Source organism: Orbicella faveolata, unplaced genomic scaffold, assembly GCF_042242905.1.
Source record: "Orbicella faveolata isolate gen_17 unplaced genomic scaffold, um_ofav_v1 contig_2, whole genome shotgun sequence".
NCBI classification, from domain to species: Eukaryota; Metazoa; Cnidaria; class Anthozoa; order Scleractinia; family Merulinidae; genus Orbicella; species Orbicella faveolata.
The window spans coordinates 5,220,001-5,233,073 of NW_028301547.1; the positions used below are offsets into that span (position 1 = coordinate 5,220,001).

The 13,073-nt window shown below is 40.4% G+C and overlaps 2 protein-coding genes across 2 annotated transcripts; both read left to right on the plus strand.

Annotated features, from left to right (window-relative positions):
- The first annotated feature begins 2,551 nt into the window (after nucleotides 1-2,551).
- Nucleotides 2,552-6,638, plus strand: LOC110044565 (solute carrier family 49 member 4 homolog). The gene is made up of 3 exons (XM_089289760.1): nucleotides 2,552-2,892; nucleotides 3,355-4,021; nucleotides 5,161-6,638. The coding sequence occupies exons 1-3, from the start codon at nucleotides 2,598-2,600 to the stop codon at nucleotides 5,600-5,602; spliced, it is 1,404 nt and encodes a 467-aa protein (XP_089145886.1). The 5' UTR covers nucleotides 2,552-2,597; the 3' UTR covers nucleotides 5,603-6,638.
- A 235-nt stretch (nucleotides 6,639-6,873) lies between these two features.
- Nucleotides 6,874-12,838, plus strand: LOC149111671 (solute carrier family 49 member 4 homolog). The gene is made up of 2 exons (XM_089289774.1): nucleotides 6,874-7,375; nucleotides 9,531-12,838. Exons 1-2 carry the CDS (start codon nucleotides 7,363-7,365, stop codon nucleotides 9,869-9,871), a joined length of 354 nt encoding a protein of 117 aa, XP_089145900.1. The 5' UTR covers nucleotides 6,874-7,362; the 3' UTR covers nucleotides 9,872-12,838.
- Nucleotides 12,839-13,073: the final 235 nt, after the last annotated feature.

The following is a 13,073-nucleotide window of genomic DNA, read 5'->3' on the forward strand; positions in this document are numbered from 1 at the left end:
CAAGCGGGCCTCAAGGCATGTTTGACTTGGTGTTATAATTCAATCAACTGGAACAACCAAATAAAATGAAAGACATCTTTTGATAGGCCTTGGTAATTAGCACTAATGCAGTTTTAATGAAACAGCAAAACCAATCAAGCTTTATATTCTTACGATGGACGATAATTGATTGTCCAGCAAGCGAAAGATGCCCAGTATTGCTGGGGCTTTTGTCTTTTCTGCACGTGGATCAGTGGACGTGTTAGGTTGTAAAGGCGTGAAGTGTTTTAGGAACAATGCCAAACGGAACGGGTATTGAGAAAATTGGGGTTGGCATATGTAAATTAAGCCTTTGAAAATTGCATAGATTTGTTTCAGTCAGTCAAGCCAAAATGACCTGGATCATGGAATTAACTCGAGTTTACTTCAAAACCAATTAATAATTTGTTCCGCTTTCAAAGAATCATCATATATCGGGCTCGAATTCGAAGTATCCTGATTACTAATTTCAAGCAATTTTCCTGCGTTCACGTGTACTTCGAACAGTTTAAATGAAATTCAACAAAACGTTTAGCTGCAACTGAAAGGCGGGCATAAGTTGCTAAAAATCGACATCCAATGAGTTTGTTTTGTTGACTTTGCCCACATTCAATCAGTTGCAAGCTTGTTGTGTTTTGCTTTTTATCATTTATTGTCGGATATCTGTCTCAGCTGTCGGCCTAGTGTCGATAATCTGCCGGTCAACGATCGGCTGGTGCCGAGGCGTTCGCTTCGATCTCGCTCAATTGCATGGGCTGGCGAAAGCTTGATGAAGTTCTTGTCAAGAGCCCTTGTCAAATTGCCTGATCTGAAATAGGGTAACGAGCTTCTTGTCAAGTACAGTCTGAAATACATAAAACAGATACGGCATAGCCATTTAGACGGTATATTGCAAAAATCGGAGGGGCAGATAAGACAGAGGTGCTGCTCAACTTTTCGTACTTAACGTGTGGGTTTAGGAGGGCAGAGAATTTTTGGCCATACGAGTCTTCTATTTTGTTACAACCCAACGGGATTATCTTAACCTTGTGGGTTTCCATATGCAGTTTTTATTTTTTTTTTATTTTTTATTTATTTTTTGTCTCTCAGCGTATTATTGAGTTTCGGGTAAGTATCGCCCTACCATTTTGTTCCGCCTGGATGAGTAGAGAATTTCGTTCCCCTCTCTCACCCTCTCGTGTTGTAACAGTTGTAGCACTCTTGATCATAAAGGAGCTACGTCACGGTTTGCGCATCTTAAAAAGTTTAGCCGAATTTTTCAAGTTCGTCGTTTGCAATCATCGTGTTAGTCTTCTCCATCCTCAACCATCCTTGTTCCTTTGTAGTTTATCAAGTTATTATCTCTTTGGCGTTCTCTATCTTGGCAAAGTACTATTTTTAGGTTTCCTTCCAAGGTGCTTTTTTTTTGTCAAAATGCTGTATTTTTACTTTTCAAAACGTAAAAGTGGAAAATAATGGATAGAAAGGACATCAAATCGATTTATTCTGTGTTCATGTTAGTTCATTTCAACAACTTCTATCCTTTTGGTCTCTGGATACTAGTATCGTTTTTCCCATCGCCGAAACTAGTTTATGCTATGTTCAGATAAGTCTATTTACAAATGATGTACATCTTTTTGCACTTTCATTCTAACACGATCACAGCAAGATGGTATGGATCGACTATACGCTTTTGGTACCCGAAGGTAACGATTGGTCCTCAGAAAATAGTGACAGGAAAACGCTGCAAAGTAACTTATGTTCTTACTTTTGGAACTTAACAATAATATCCTCAAACGGAGAATTTACATGCTAATAACTAACATGTGTTGCGGGCTTAAAAAGAGGAGGGAGAATTTCCGTTAGGGACTAGGCTGATAACTCAAATGTCACACTAAATCACAACCTCGTTACCAGGGTCTCTCACCTTCCGGCCCACTCCGGGAGGGCGGAGAGATCCTGGGAACGAGGATGACTAAAAAACTGAAAACTGAAAACAAAACATAGCTAATAAGTTTATCCCAACTATTTCATACCAGCCCTTTCGTACCACTACCCTTCTGCATGTTTCTATGATTAACAAGGTCACGTGGCCTCATTCTGAAAAGAGCCCATTGTTCCGTTTATACAAAAGTCGTTCGCCAACATTTTGCGTATCTTTAAACCGTTTAATCAGGCGAGGAACAAATAAACAACACAAGGCGGAACTATCTCTGTCACGCAACGCTACGCTCTCGGAAAGGAGGGTCGCTCAGAAGGTCCCTCTCTGTAGCTTCTCGGAGAACAGAATGTTGCGTGACAGAGAAGGTTCGGTCTTTCAATCTTTCATGAGATAAACGGATTCCCTTTATATGTGTAGATATTAAATGTTGAATGTTACTTGTAAAAACATCCATCTTCTTGTCCGTAAATTAGACTATGCCTTCTTTTCCCGCTCTTTTGGTTTCCAGAAACTGGAAGACGAGCTGGTGATGAGGGAACAGCGTTACGCACACAAATTGCGTGATTACGTGCCAGTTCATGGTTGGTCACGTGATGTTCCACTGCACCCAATGGAAATGACGCAAGCTTCACGGAAGCTACACAGTAATGGTTGAATCATGGTTGAATCAAATGAACAGTCTACCCTTTTCGAACGTGATCAAGGATACTCTTCAACGGAATCAATAACTAGAGTACACTTCAAGGTTTACAAGAGAAGATGGTATGTCTTGTTTGTCTTCACGGCTCAGGCGTTTATTTTCAATATGGCATGGAATACATGGGGTCCGATTCAAGAGCCGAGCAAAGTTGCTTTCGATTGGACAGATTTCGACCTTCTTTTACTCTCTTCATGGGCTGCGATTGCTCTTATCGCCACTTCCTTACCACTGACTTGGCTGATGGATTCAAAAGGTTTGTGCTTTCTTTTGTTTTTCCTGTATGAGCAGATCCCCATGCACTTTCTCTGCGTTCTCGTGGCATCCTCAACAAGCTTCAACAGGACCGGACGTTTACCGCGTAGTTGTAAGTCAGCCTCGCTAGGATACAAATTATCCTAGTGTTTTAGCTTGTTTATTTGTTCCTCGCCTGATTAAACGGTTTAAAGATACACAGGGACGGTAGGTACTCTTATAACGCCTCTTAACCTCTTTTTTCCAAGGGTTTTTCTTGTTCAAAAGTCACATGATGTCAACAAACTGGTTGCAGTTTTCCGTTAGGCTTCAGACCTTTCCAAAACCACTGATTTCAAGGCGCACAAGGAGTAATGCAGAATGCTGTCTAAATTCTGTTTAACCCTAAGGGGATTCCCCCACGGTACGGAGTATGTCACTTTGGTACGATATCACTAACCAATACAAACTTTCTCCATTATAGGTCTGAGAGTATCTGTTCTTTTGATAGCCTTTCTGTCGGTTCTTGGCAAGGGCCTTCAAGTTATACCATTTGATAACAAGAAAATGCGAACAGTTTTTATCAACATAGGCCAGTTCCTTCTAATGGCCGGAGGACCAGTGGCCATTGGGGCTCCACCCCTGGTATCTGCGACATGGTTCCCCCCAAGCGAACGTACCACAGCTACTGCGATTGGGACATTAGCTGGATATTTTGGAATCGCCATTGCATTTGCTGTGGGACCAGCCATGGCACCCAATGAGGTTATGCGAGCCAATGTCAGTAATTCATCACTTTCAAAATATGCAGATCATGAAATAATTAAGTACACATATTTCGAACTTGGATTATGTATCGCTGTATTTTTGTGTGTACTTCTGTACTTTCCTGCAAGGCCACCTGTTCCTCCTAGTCTCACTTCTGGGACACCACATTTGCTCAGCACTACAGCTTCAGTCAAACAAGCCATGAAAAACCGCCAATTCGTACTGTTGGCCACACTGACTGGGATGACATTTGGCGTTTATTTTGGTTGGTTATCTATGCTGGATGTTTTCTTGGCTGAATTTTCTGTGGATGCTACTACTGCTGGATGGCTTGGCTGTACCGCTACATTAGCTGGAGTTGTCTCTGGTATTGCATTGGCCAGGTAATTCAATAGATCTAAGCTAATGTTCTGCTAGTCCTCATTAGAGATTCAATACTGAGTTCCGGGTAGACACTCTACTCAATTATAGTCCCTCTCCACTAGGGTGTCAGCAGTAACAGTTGGTTGGGTATCTGGGCAAAAATTGACATTCGATCATGGTTATGTACATGCAGTCATGGAAGGGACATGCCTCCCCAGTTGGGGAGACCTCTGTATGAAAAAGGCAGAGATGCTTTTTTTTTTCTCGCTTAGAGGTATTAGTCAAGGATTCTGGTCCATTTTTAGGTTCAATTTCTGTGGTTCTCTTGAGTCCAGTCTACTAGTGCGGGCTCCTTTCCTGAACAGTGGCTTGTAATCAAGTTTATTTCATTTTTAGTGGTACCTTTTAGGGGTCAAATAAAGCTTGAATCACACCCAGGTTGCTCTTTTTTAGGGGTTAAATTCAAATTTTCTACTGAGCACCCCCAACCTTTTCATAAGGTATCCCCCTCCTCTGGGAGGCATGCCCTTCTCCAATTTTTCCTACAATGCAGGTTAGTACGTTTACCATAGCTCAACTTTTCTAGGGTACATTTAGTTATTGAAAAAACCCTATGGAAAATAACTTGACCAACACACCTAATGGCTGAGGCATCTGAGTATTTTAAAGCATTACCCAGTCCAAGGTAAGAAAAAAGGGATGCAGTCAGCCTACTGTAGGGATTTCAAAGGTGTGGCATTTTCTAGGGAGGACTATAAAAACACTTTGCTTTTTCTGATGCCAATGGCATATAAAAGGGGACAGATTTAAGGTCTCCGGGAAGGGTCAAGGGCCTCCCAGTGGTTTTGGGGAACAAGGGAACATTACCAATTATTTCAAGGGAACAAGGGATAGTTTTGGGATTAACTTGAGAGAACACGGGATATCTCTTCTATTAAAGTGAATTTTGATGAGAAAATATAACAAGGGAGAAAAAGTGAAATTTTTGAGGAATCAAGGGAGCATGCTACCCCCCACCCCCTCGGGAGGCCTTCAGTGTCTCCCCATATATTAAATCTTTTGTTGCTTCTCACTCCCTGGGTTAATGTCTGAAAAATGTTCATTATTTTGAGCACTCAGGTTGATCAGTTAGTTACTGACTGCTGGTATCATTTCACAGGTGCGCTGACTATGTCAAACACAGAACTAAACAGTTATTGGTGGTCCTCTTGGCTCTGTCAACAATCTCCCAACTAGTTTTCAGTTTATCCTGTGCAGGAATCTTGCCATCAACGAAACCACTTCTTTACAGCTCCATCATCTTTGGTGGTTTTGTCTACAATGGTACACTGCCATTGTATTTTGAACTGGCAATGGAACGTGTCTATCCCGTGGGGGAGGGGGTAGCAGGTGGTATCTTAGTAACCGCAGGAAATGTGGTGTTATTGCTCTTCTACATAGCTTTTATGGTGCCGCAGTCTGATATGAAATGGATGAACTGGGTGACGGTCGCTGGTCTTGGAGCCTGTGCCATAGGGTGTTTAATTTATAGAGAAGAGTACACACGTCTTGATTTAGATGAGAACTTCCCACCTCAGAATTCTTTAAACAAAGACTCTTGATCGTGTATTTTAGTAATAAACGAGTCTGTTCCTTAGGCTCTCAAGGTTAGGGGGCAAACAAAAAAGCAGGTGGGTGAAGGAAAAAACTGAGAGAAACTCATCTCCTTCTTTAATATTCCCATGTCTCTTCCCCTGCTTTTTTGCTCACCCCCAACTGACTGAGCTGAGCATACAAATTGTAGACAGTACTAACAGTAATATATCAGTGAGAAATTCTTACGAGAGTATTGGTGTGATATTTGAGGTGTTATTCGTGTCATGTTAATCAGTGCATGAGGATTTTAGAGCATATGCATACAAGTATGCATATGAATATAAGTATATATGGGTGTGTAACTTATAGATTGTAACAGTGCAGATGTCTTCAGATCACTAGGAATTGACAGTGAACTATGGAAGTTTTAAAGCTTCAAAAATATCCGTCAATTATGTAAGGCACTCAAGTGTGCACAGTGAGATCTATACACATGCCAGCCCAAACATACATGAATTCCATTAGAGAAACAATTGGCTTGAGTCTTTGAAGCATACCTCTACAATTTGTACAGCATGAAAATAGAGCTGAATTACAGGAAATTCAATTTGGTTAATAGTTAATTTAAGAATTGGTTATCCGACTAATTATGCTTAAAAGTCGTTAAAGGACTTAAAGCAGTCAATTAATTTATCAATCATGGAAACTGGTCACATACTGAATGGGCTTTAAGATGGTAAGAACTGAGACAAAACAAGTTATTAAATTTTTAAGTAGTAACTATTTTATATTTTAATTAAAACATAGGCAGGCAAACTATGCAAGATTTTTTTTTTGGTGAATGAATTTAATTCCTTATTAGAATCCTTATAGTTATGGTTAGGTTAACCCAATAAGTCTGTTTAGTTACAATGTACAGAAATAGAAAAAAAACGATTTAGAGTTTATGACGTACGTACAATCTTAAACCTAATGGCTGACTGGCTTTTAAACATTTTGAGGGAAATATTAATAGTGAGAAGACAAAACTTTTCACAATAATAAAAATGTTTTAAAGCCTTATTTTCAGTATTTTTATACTGAAAACAATGCCAAGGCTAGGAATGTGTAAGAAGTGCGTCGAGTGTTCATAAAAGATGTGATGTCTTGCTGTTGCACGCTGTCCTTAATGATTTTCAAAATGCAGAGAACGACAAGGATGCCCATTAATAGGTTAGGCTGACCCTGGATTTAAATTACGAAAGTTTAGGGACTGATTCCACCTCATGTGACCAAAAGTCGTAAATGTTTGTTCTCTCTTGCCGTGGACCATATAAAAGGTTTGTTGACGTGACAGAATTGGACGTGGTATATTGTGTGACACTTTTGAGGGTGTATTGTGTGACGTGATGATTGTGCAGTCAAATGAGTATGACGCAACCAATTCCAGAGCAGTATACCAGTAACCAAACTACAGATAATCAGATGCATTTTGGCTGATTATTAAATGGGAATGTAGAAACAAAGTGAAAAGACCACTTTTTTGGAAAACGAGTTTGAATGCTCTTCAACTGGCACATCAACGATATCGACACCCAGAGTAGAATTCAAGGTTTACAAGAGAAGATGATACGTCTTGTTCGTATTCACGGCAAAGGCGTTTATTTACAGTCTGGCATGGAATACGTGGGGACCGATTCAAGAGCCAAGCAAAGTCGCTTTCGAATGGACAGATTTCAACATTCTCTTGCTGACTTCATGGGCTACGATCGCTCTTCTTGCCGCTTCGTTCCCACTGACTTGGCTGATGGATTCAAAAGGTTCGTATTAAAATCATCAGTCGAGTTAGAAATAAAATTCGAGTTAGACTTTGAGTTGGTTACGCCAAGACTACCCACCTTTAAATATTTCATCATGTTGCCATTCCCATTACTGAGAGCTTATCGTCAACAGGTTATGCATCAGTCAATTCCAACAGTGCCCATCCCCCCCACGGGCAATCGCGGGGAATTTGCTCACGGTGTCAGTCCCGGGGTGGGGCAGCCGCAATTTTATCGCGGCCCGGGGACTGGGCATTTGCATACTCCGGGGCGACCCCGGGGCATTCGACACATGTTTTGGAAAGTGCCATGGATGAGTTCATCGGGAAAGACGAGGCGTTTTTAAAGGTATGTTTTTTCAATTTTAGATATCTCTTCATTACTTGTAAGCATATAAATATAAGCGACAAGGTGAACTATGTCTTGTTTATCACAAAACAATCACTGACGTGAACACGATTATTTCGCATTTTGCATTCAAAACTAACCTAGCATTTTTTGAATTCATGAAAGTGGAGTTAAAATACTTAAGGTTGGCGAATTCAAACGATGCGATCTTCAAGACAGATCTTGCGAGCTTAAAATGCAATGCATCATCATTTTAAATATCTTGATTCTTCACAGAAAAAGTAGCCTGCGAATACAGGTGCCTATCATTGCTCGCGGTTGGGGGCACGTCTGCCGCAATCCCAGCTATCCTTTAGTAAACTGTTAAAACAAATATAGAGAACAAATATAATCAGAATCAACTAACGCGTACTGTTGTCCTTGAAGTCTTACCGTTGCGTTAAAATACTGAACAGTTGACCGTTTCATTTACTGATTAATTAAAAAAACTGCGGAGGTGTTGGAAGGCGACGATCCCGGGGGCGGGGCATTTGCCCACTTTCTTCGTTAGACAGCTTATTGACTTCTTCGTTAGACAGCTTATGTGTCCCCACCCCGGGGAATTTGCCCATTTTTAAAAAAAAAAATGCTAATGCCCGTGGGTTAGCCGGGGGGGGGGGGGGGGATGGGCACTGCTGGAATTGACTGAAGCATTAGCATGAGTGTCGTTAGGGGTCATCTAGGCGTTGTTATCCAGGCTATAAATCGGAGCGCTAGCTCTCTGGCTAACAGCAGCGTTAGTCAGTTAGCCGATCGGTGTTCAACAGACAAGTAGTGCCTCTTTCGTTTAGTCCGTCATGTGTGATGCTAAAGAAAACAAAAGACGGAAAAAGAACACCTGATAGCAGGTTAAACTGAACGCTATTTAGATTCAAATGTAGAATACGACTTGACAGTCAGCTTTAAACTCCAACTCGAGATTGTGGGATTATCCGGCATGAGATAATCGAATAAATCAGCTGGTAGACAATTCCGAGGTGACACGTTTTCCTGGTTCAATAATCCAGAGATACAATTCACCAAGAGCTTCTCTTTATACTTTAAATTCTCTATTCTGCTTTTTTTTTCGTTTGGCTGAACTTTTAATTGTAACATGAAATTTCGTCTGTCGCAATCGGTTAATTCAAAGTAAGCTTTATACAGGTAGTAGCGCAGCTTATGGCCTTCATCAATCAATTTACGAATGGTTACAAGAAAAGAAGAGGAAACTTATTCGTATCTGGTTAATGGTTGACTTCTTTGTTCGCGACCGTTTGTTTGTTCTTTGGATCATTTTTTGGAAGGCCTTTCCGCTGCGTGACGATACCCTGGGGGGATTCCTGCATACTGTACTTGTGAACTATTTAAAGGGATTTAAATCACCTTGGCTTTTGAGAAGACTGCGTGCGGACGTTTATGCGCGAAATAAAGAATTTAGTGGATGTTTACTGTTGAAAAAAAGGGTAAAAGTTAAAAGTTGAAGAAAATTTGAAGCCTCTAGTAATTTCAGCGGATAATGAGCGGAGCTGACGCAAAGTGCCGGAAAACATGTGCGAGCGAATCATGATTAGCTTTGGTTTCATTTCTGATTGGAAGGAAACACTTAGTAACGCAAAATCAATTGCTCATGCGAATATCGAGCTTTTGACATTCTCACTCCACAAGATGGATGGATAATATCTTGATGTGTATGAAAAACCTTCCTAAACACTAATTTACCTTGAGTCATAGCAATAAAATTATTTTTGCTTGAAGTTCTCTAACCTGTGACACCCCTCTTAATCAATAGGTCTGAGAGTATCTGTGCTTTTAACAGCCTTTTTGTCAGTGCCTGGGAAGGGCCTTCAAGTTATTCCATTTGATGACAACAAAGTGCGAACAATTTTTCTTAACTTGGGCCAGTTCTTTTGCATGGCTGGAGGGCCTGTAGCCCTTGGTGGATCACCCCTTCTGTCTGCGACATGGTTCCCCCCAAGTGAACGTACCACTGCTACTGCCATTGGTACATTAACTGGATATTTTGGACTTGCTGTGGCATTTGCGGTGGGACCTGCCATGGTTCCTGATGTGGTCATGCAAACCAATGTCAGCAATGCATCAATTCCTGATAGCACTCAAAACCTAGCTTAACTAACAGATCAACAATACGGTACACATATTTTGAACTTGGCTTATGTACAGCTGTATTTTTGTGTGTACTTGTTTACTTTCCTGCAAGGCCCCCACTTCCTCCTAGTCTCACCTCTTCAACACCTCACAGAGTGAGCACCGAAGCTCCACTGAAAAAAGTTATGAAAAACAGCCAGTTCTTGTTATTGACAACAGTAACTGCTCTAACATTTGGTACTTATTATGGCTGGTTGTCCATGCTGGGCGTTTTCCTGGAGAAGTTTCATGTGGATGCTGTCACTGCCAGATGGCTCGGCTGTGCTGCCACCCTAGCCGGAGTGGTCTCTGGGATTTTAATAGCCAGGTAATATCATTTCAATTTTTACCACTTTTACTGATTAAATGAACCATTCAGTAAAAGTTAAAGAGTTGAAGCCAGAGTGATAATGAGTTGTGTTGATGCATAAGATGCTTCACTCCCACATTTATACTGAAATTGGCATGGTACCAGCGGCAGGTTTCTTTCACAGGTCACAGGTCACAGGTCACAGGTCACAGGTCACAGGTCACAGGTCACAGGTCACAGGTCACAGGTCACAGTCAAAAAAGCACTCATTAAAACTCGCGATGTAACAATTACCGGAGATTCCCAAGAGGTTTATCGATGTTTCCATGCAACAAACCCTAACTAAAAATGTTTTACTGTATAATTTTAATGAAAAAATTTCTAGGGGTGGTATATGTACGAAATGGGTTGAAATGTAGCTTTCAGACATGTAGTGTCACAGATATTTTATCGTAATAAGATAATTCATTATGATAGCAAATTGAACTGCTTTATTGCTATCTTTCTTTGAAATCTTTACAACGAGTATGTAGTAAACAGAAACAAGAGGGTCCCCTATACCTCTTCTGAAAACAGTTGCATGCATAAGTAATTGGCCTTCTCACGCATCACGAAAAATTCGAAAAACAGCTTCACGTTCACAGAAAAAAGCAAGCAATCACTTTTCACGTAAAAATGCAAAGGCTAAATCATGTGTCACATAAAAATACAAATTCCAACCACGTTTCGCAAAACATACAGAACCCTCCATTTTGATGCATCGAAATGCCGTGTGTGACACATCGTGACAAACTAGATTCTAGGCCCTCTTGGTTCACTGTCGCTGTGGTTAGTTCTCAGTCCTTCAGCCGCAATCGCGTCGAATGGGCTGGTTTTACATCTAGTTTGGTGCAGTTTACGAGCTTTAATGACGCTAAAATCTCCAAAAAAAGTGAACAATTATTCCCGCAAAAGTCGTTGGTTCACAAATCACGCGTTAGTAAATGCATAATTCACGGATCAGTGTAAGCCTCTTCCGTTTTCATGTTATATTGAAAGGCTACAAAGAATTTACGTTTTCAACAGAAATAAGTCTTGGCTTTCTTTGGATCAATTTTTTTTTTATTTCAGTGCTACAGCTGATTTCCCCTATGCTTTTTTTTTTTTTCAGAAAAGAGCTGTTATAGTTACACTTGGGACGCACTTGTATACATCTGTTTTATGACGTTTTGGCATATTTTTGGTAACCTGTGACCTTGGTAATCGTTGTAAAGATTTCAAAAAAAAGATAGAAATAAAGCAGTTCAATTTGCTATCATAATGAATTATCTTATTACGATAAAATATCTGTGACACTACGTGTCTGAAAGCTACATTGCAACCCATTTCGTACGTATACCACCCCTAGAAATTTTTTCATTAAAATTATACAGTAAAACACTTTTAGTTAGGGTTTGTGGCATGGAAACATCGATAAACCTCTTGGGAATCTCGGGTAGTTGTCACATCGCGAGTTTTAATGAGTGTGACCTGTGACCTGTGACCTGTGACCTGTGACCTGTGACCTGTGACCTGTGAAAGAAACCTGCCGAAGTGGCTTTAAACCGCCCCCGGGAACACAGAGATATCAAAATAACGCAATAAACCAAAGGAAAGCCGCCATCATTTAAATTACTTTCCTACTCGTAACATTCCGGAAGCATACAGATCGAGCAATATTAAAAGCATTCTCACATCTTGCGAGCGGCTGAAATCCAATAAACGCAATCGCCAACAGTTTATTAAGGTCATTCCACGGAAATAGAACCTGCACTGAGATTTTTGTGAAACTTTGCCTATTGATTGTTTATATTATAGGAACTTAAATTTTGAAATAAAAATGAGGGGTCCCCATGTTCGTTTAGGAGCAACAGCACCTTGTTTGTACCCATATAAATCCTTACAATAGCACCATGATTGTAGTCACGATTGCTTGCTAAATTCACGTTTCCGACGATTGCTTTTTGTTCTACACTGAGAATTGGTGCATATTTATTTTACACAGAGAAATTTATTACTCAATTCAAAACAACAGAAAAAAATGAGAGGGCACCATACTCGTTTGCGAGAAAATGACGATTTACCTCTATGGCGAGGTTTAGCTGTGAAGAAAAAGACGCTAATCACGCGTGAAATTATGCGCAGTAGGGATGCGCAATGCAATACTGGGGAATAACCTTGAGGTGGCTCCGTGCTCCACAGGGTAATCATTTATGTCGTTGCGCGCGCAAGTGTTATGTTCTGAATGCTGTTTTTGCATTCGCTTTCACACTTAGTCCTTTCAAACTTATTACATGTAATAAGCAATGATTAAATAGTGTTTTGCTATCACCTCTGGTAAAATTTTGGGATTTAGTCTTGAATTATAAATGCCCAAACAAATGTGTGTTTTACTGTTTTTATGGCTTTATTTATTTCCTTCGGTGAAATCTTCCAAAATTTTTTCATCACATCGCCTCCAGCGGGATACGAATTTTAAACATGAAAAAAGTAAGGTTTCTGGAGGTAGTTTTTTCGATATTTTCAAATTTATGTCTTTAACCGCTGGAAAAAATCTGGTCTTATAGATTTCCCTGAAAAACGAGCTCCAGCTAAACTAAAATATCTACTACCAATCTGCCAAATTTTACGGAATTTTATCGAAGGAAACGCGGGAAAATTCACTGTCAGTTTTGCTTTTTGTGCTCATGTTGACGTAATAAAATATTGAAAAACACTGACGGTTTCTTTTGAGCACGCGCAGATTATTTGAGCTTCAGTCCTCAGCGCTCGTGCGATCGTAAAACTATAGGGAGCCACCTTAAACGCCATTTATTATATGGCTGTGTCTCACAAGCACTGGGAACTACCGAATTCACG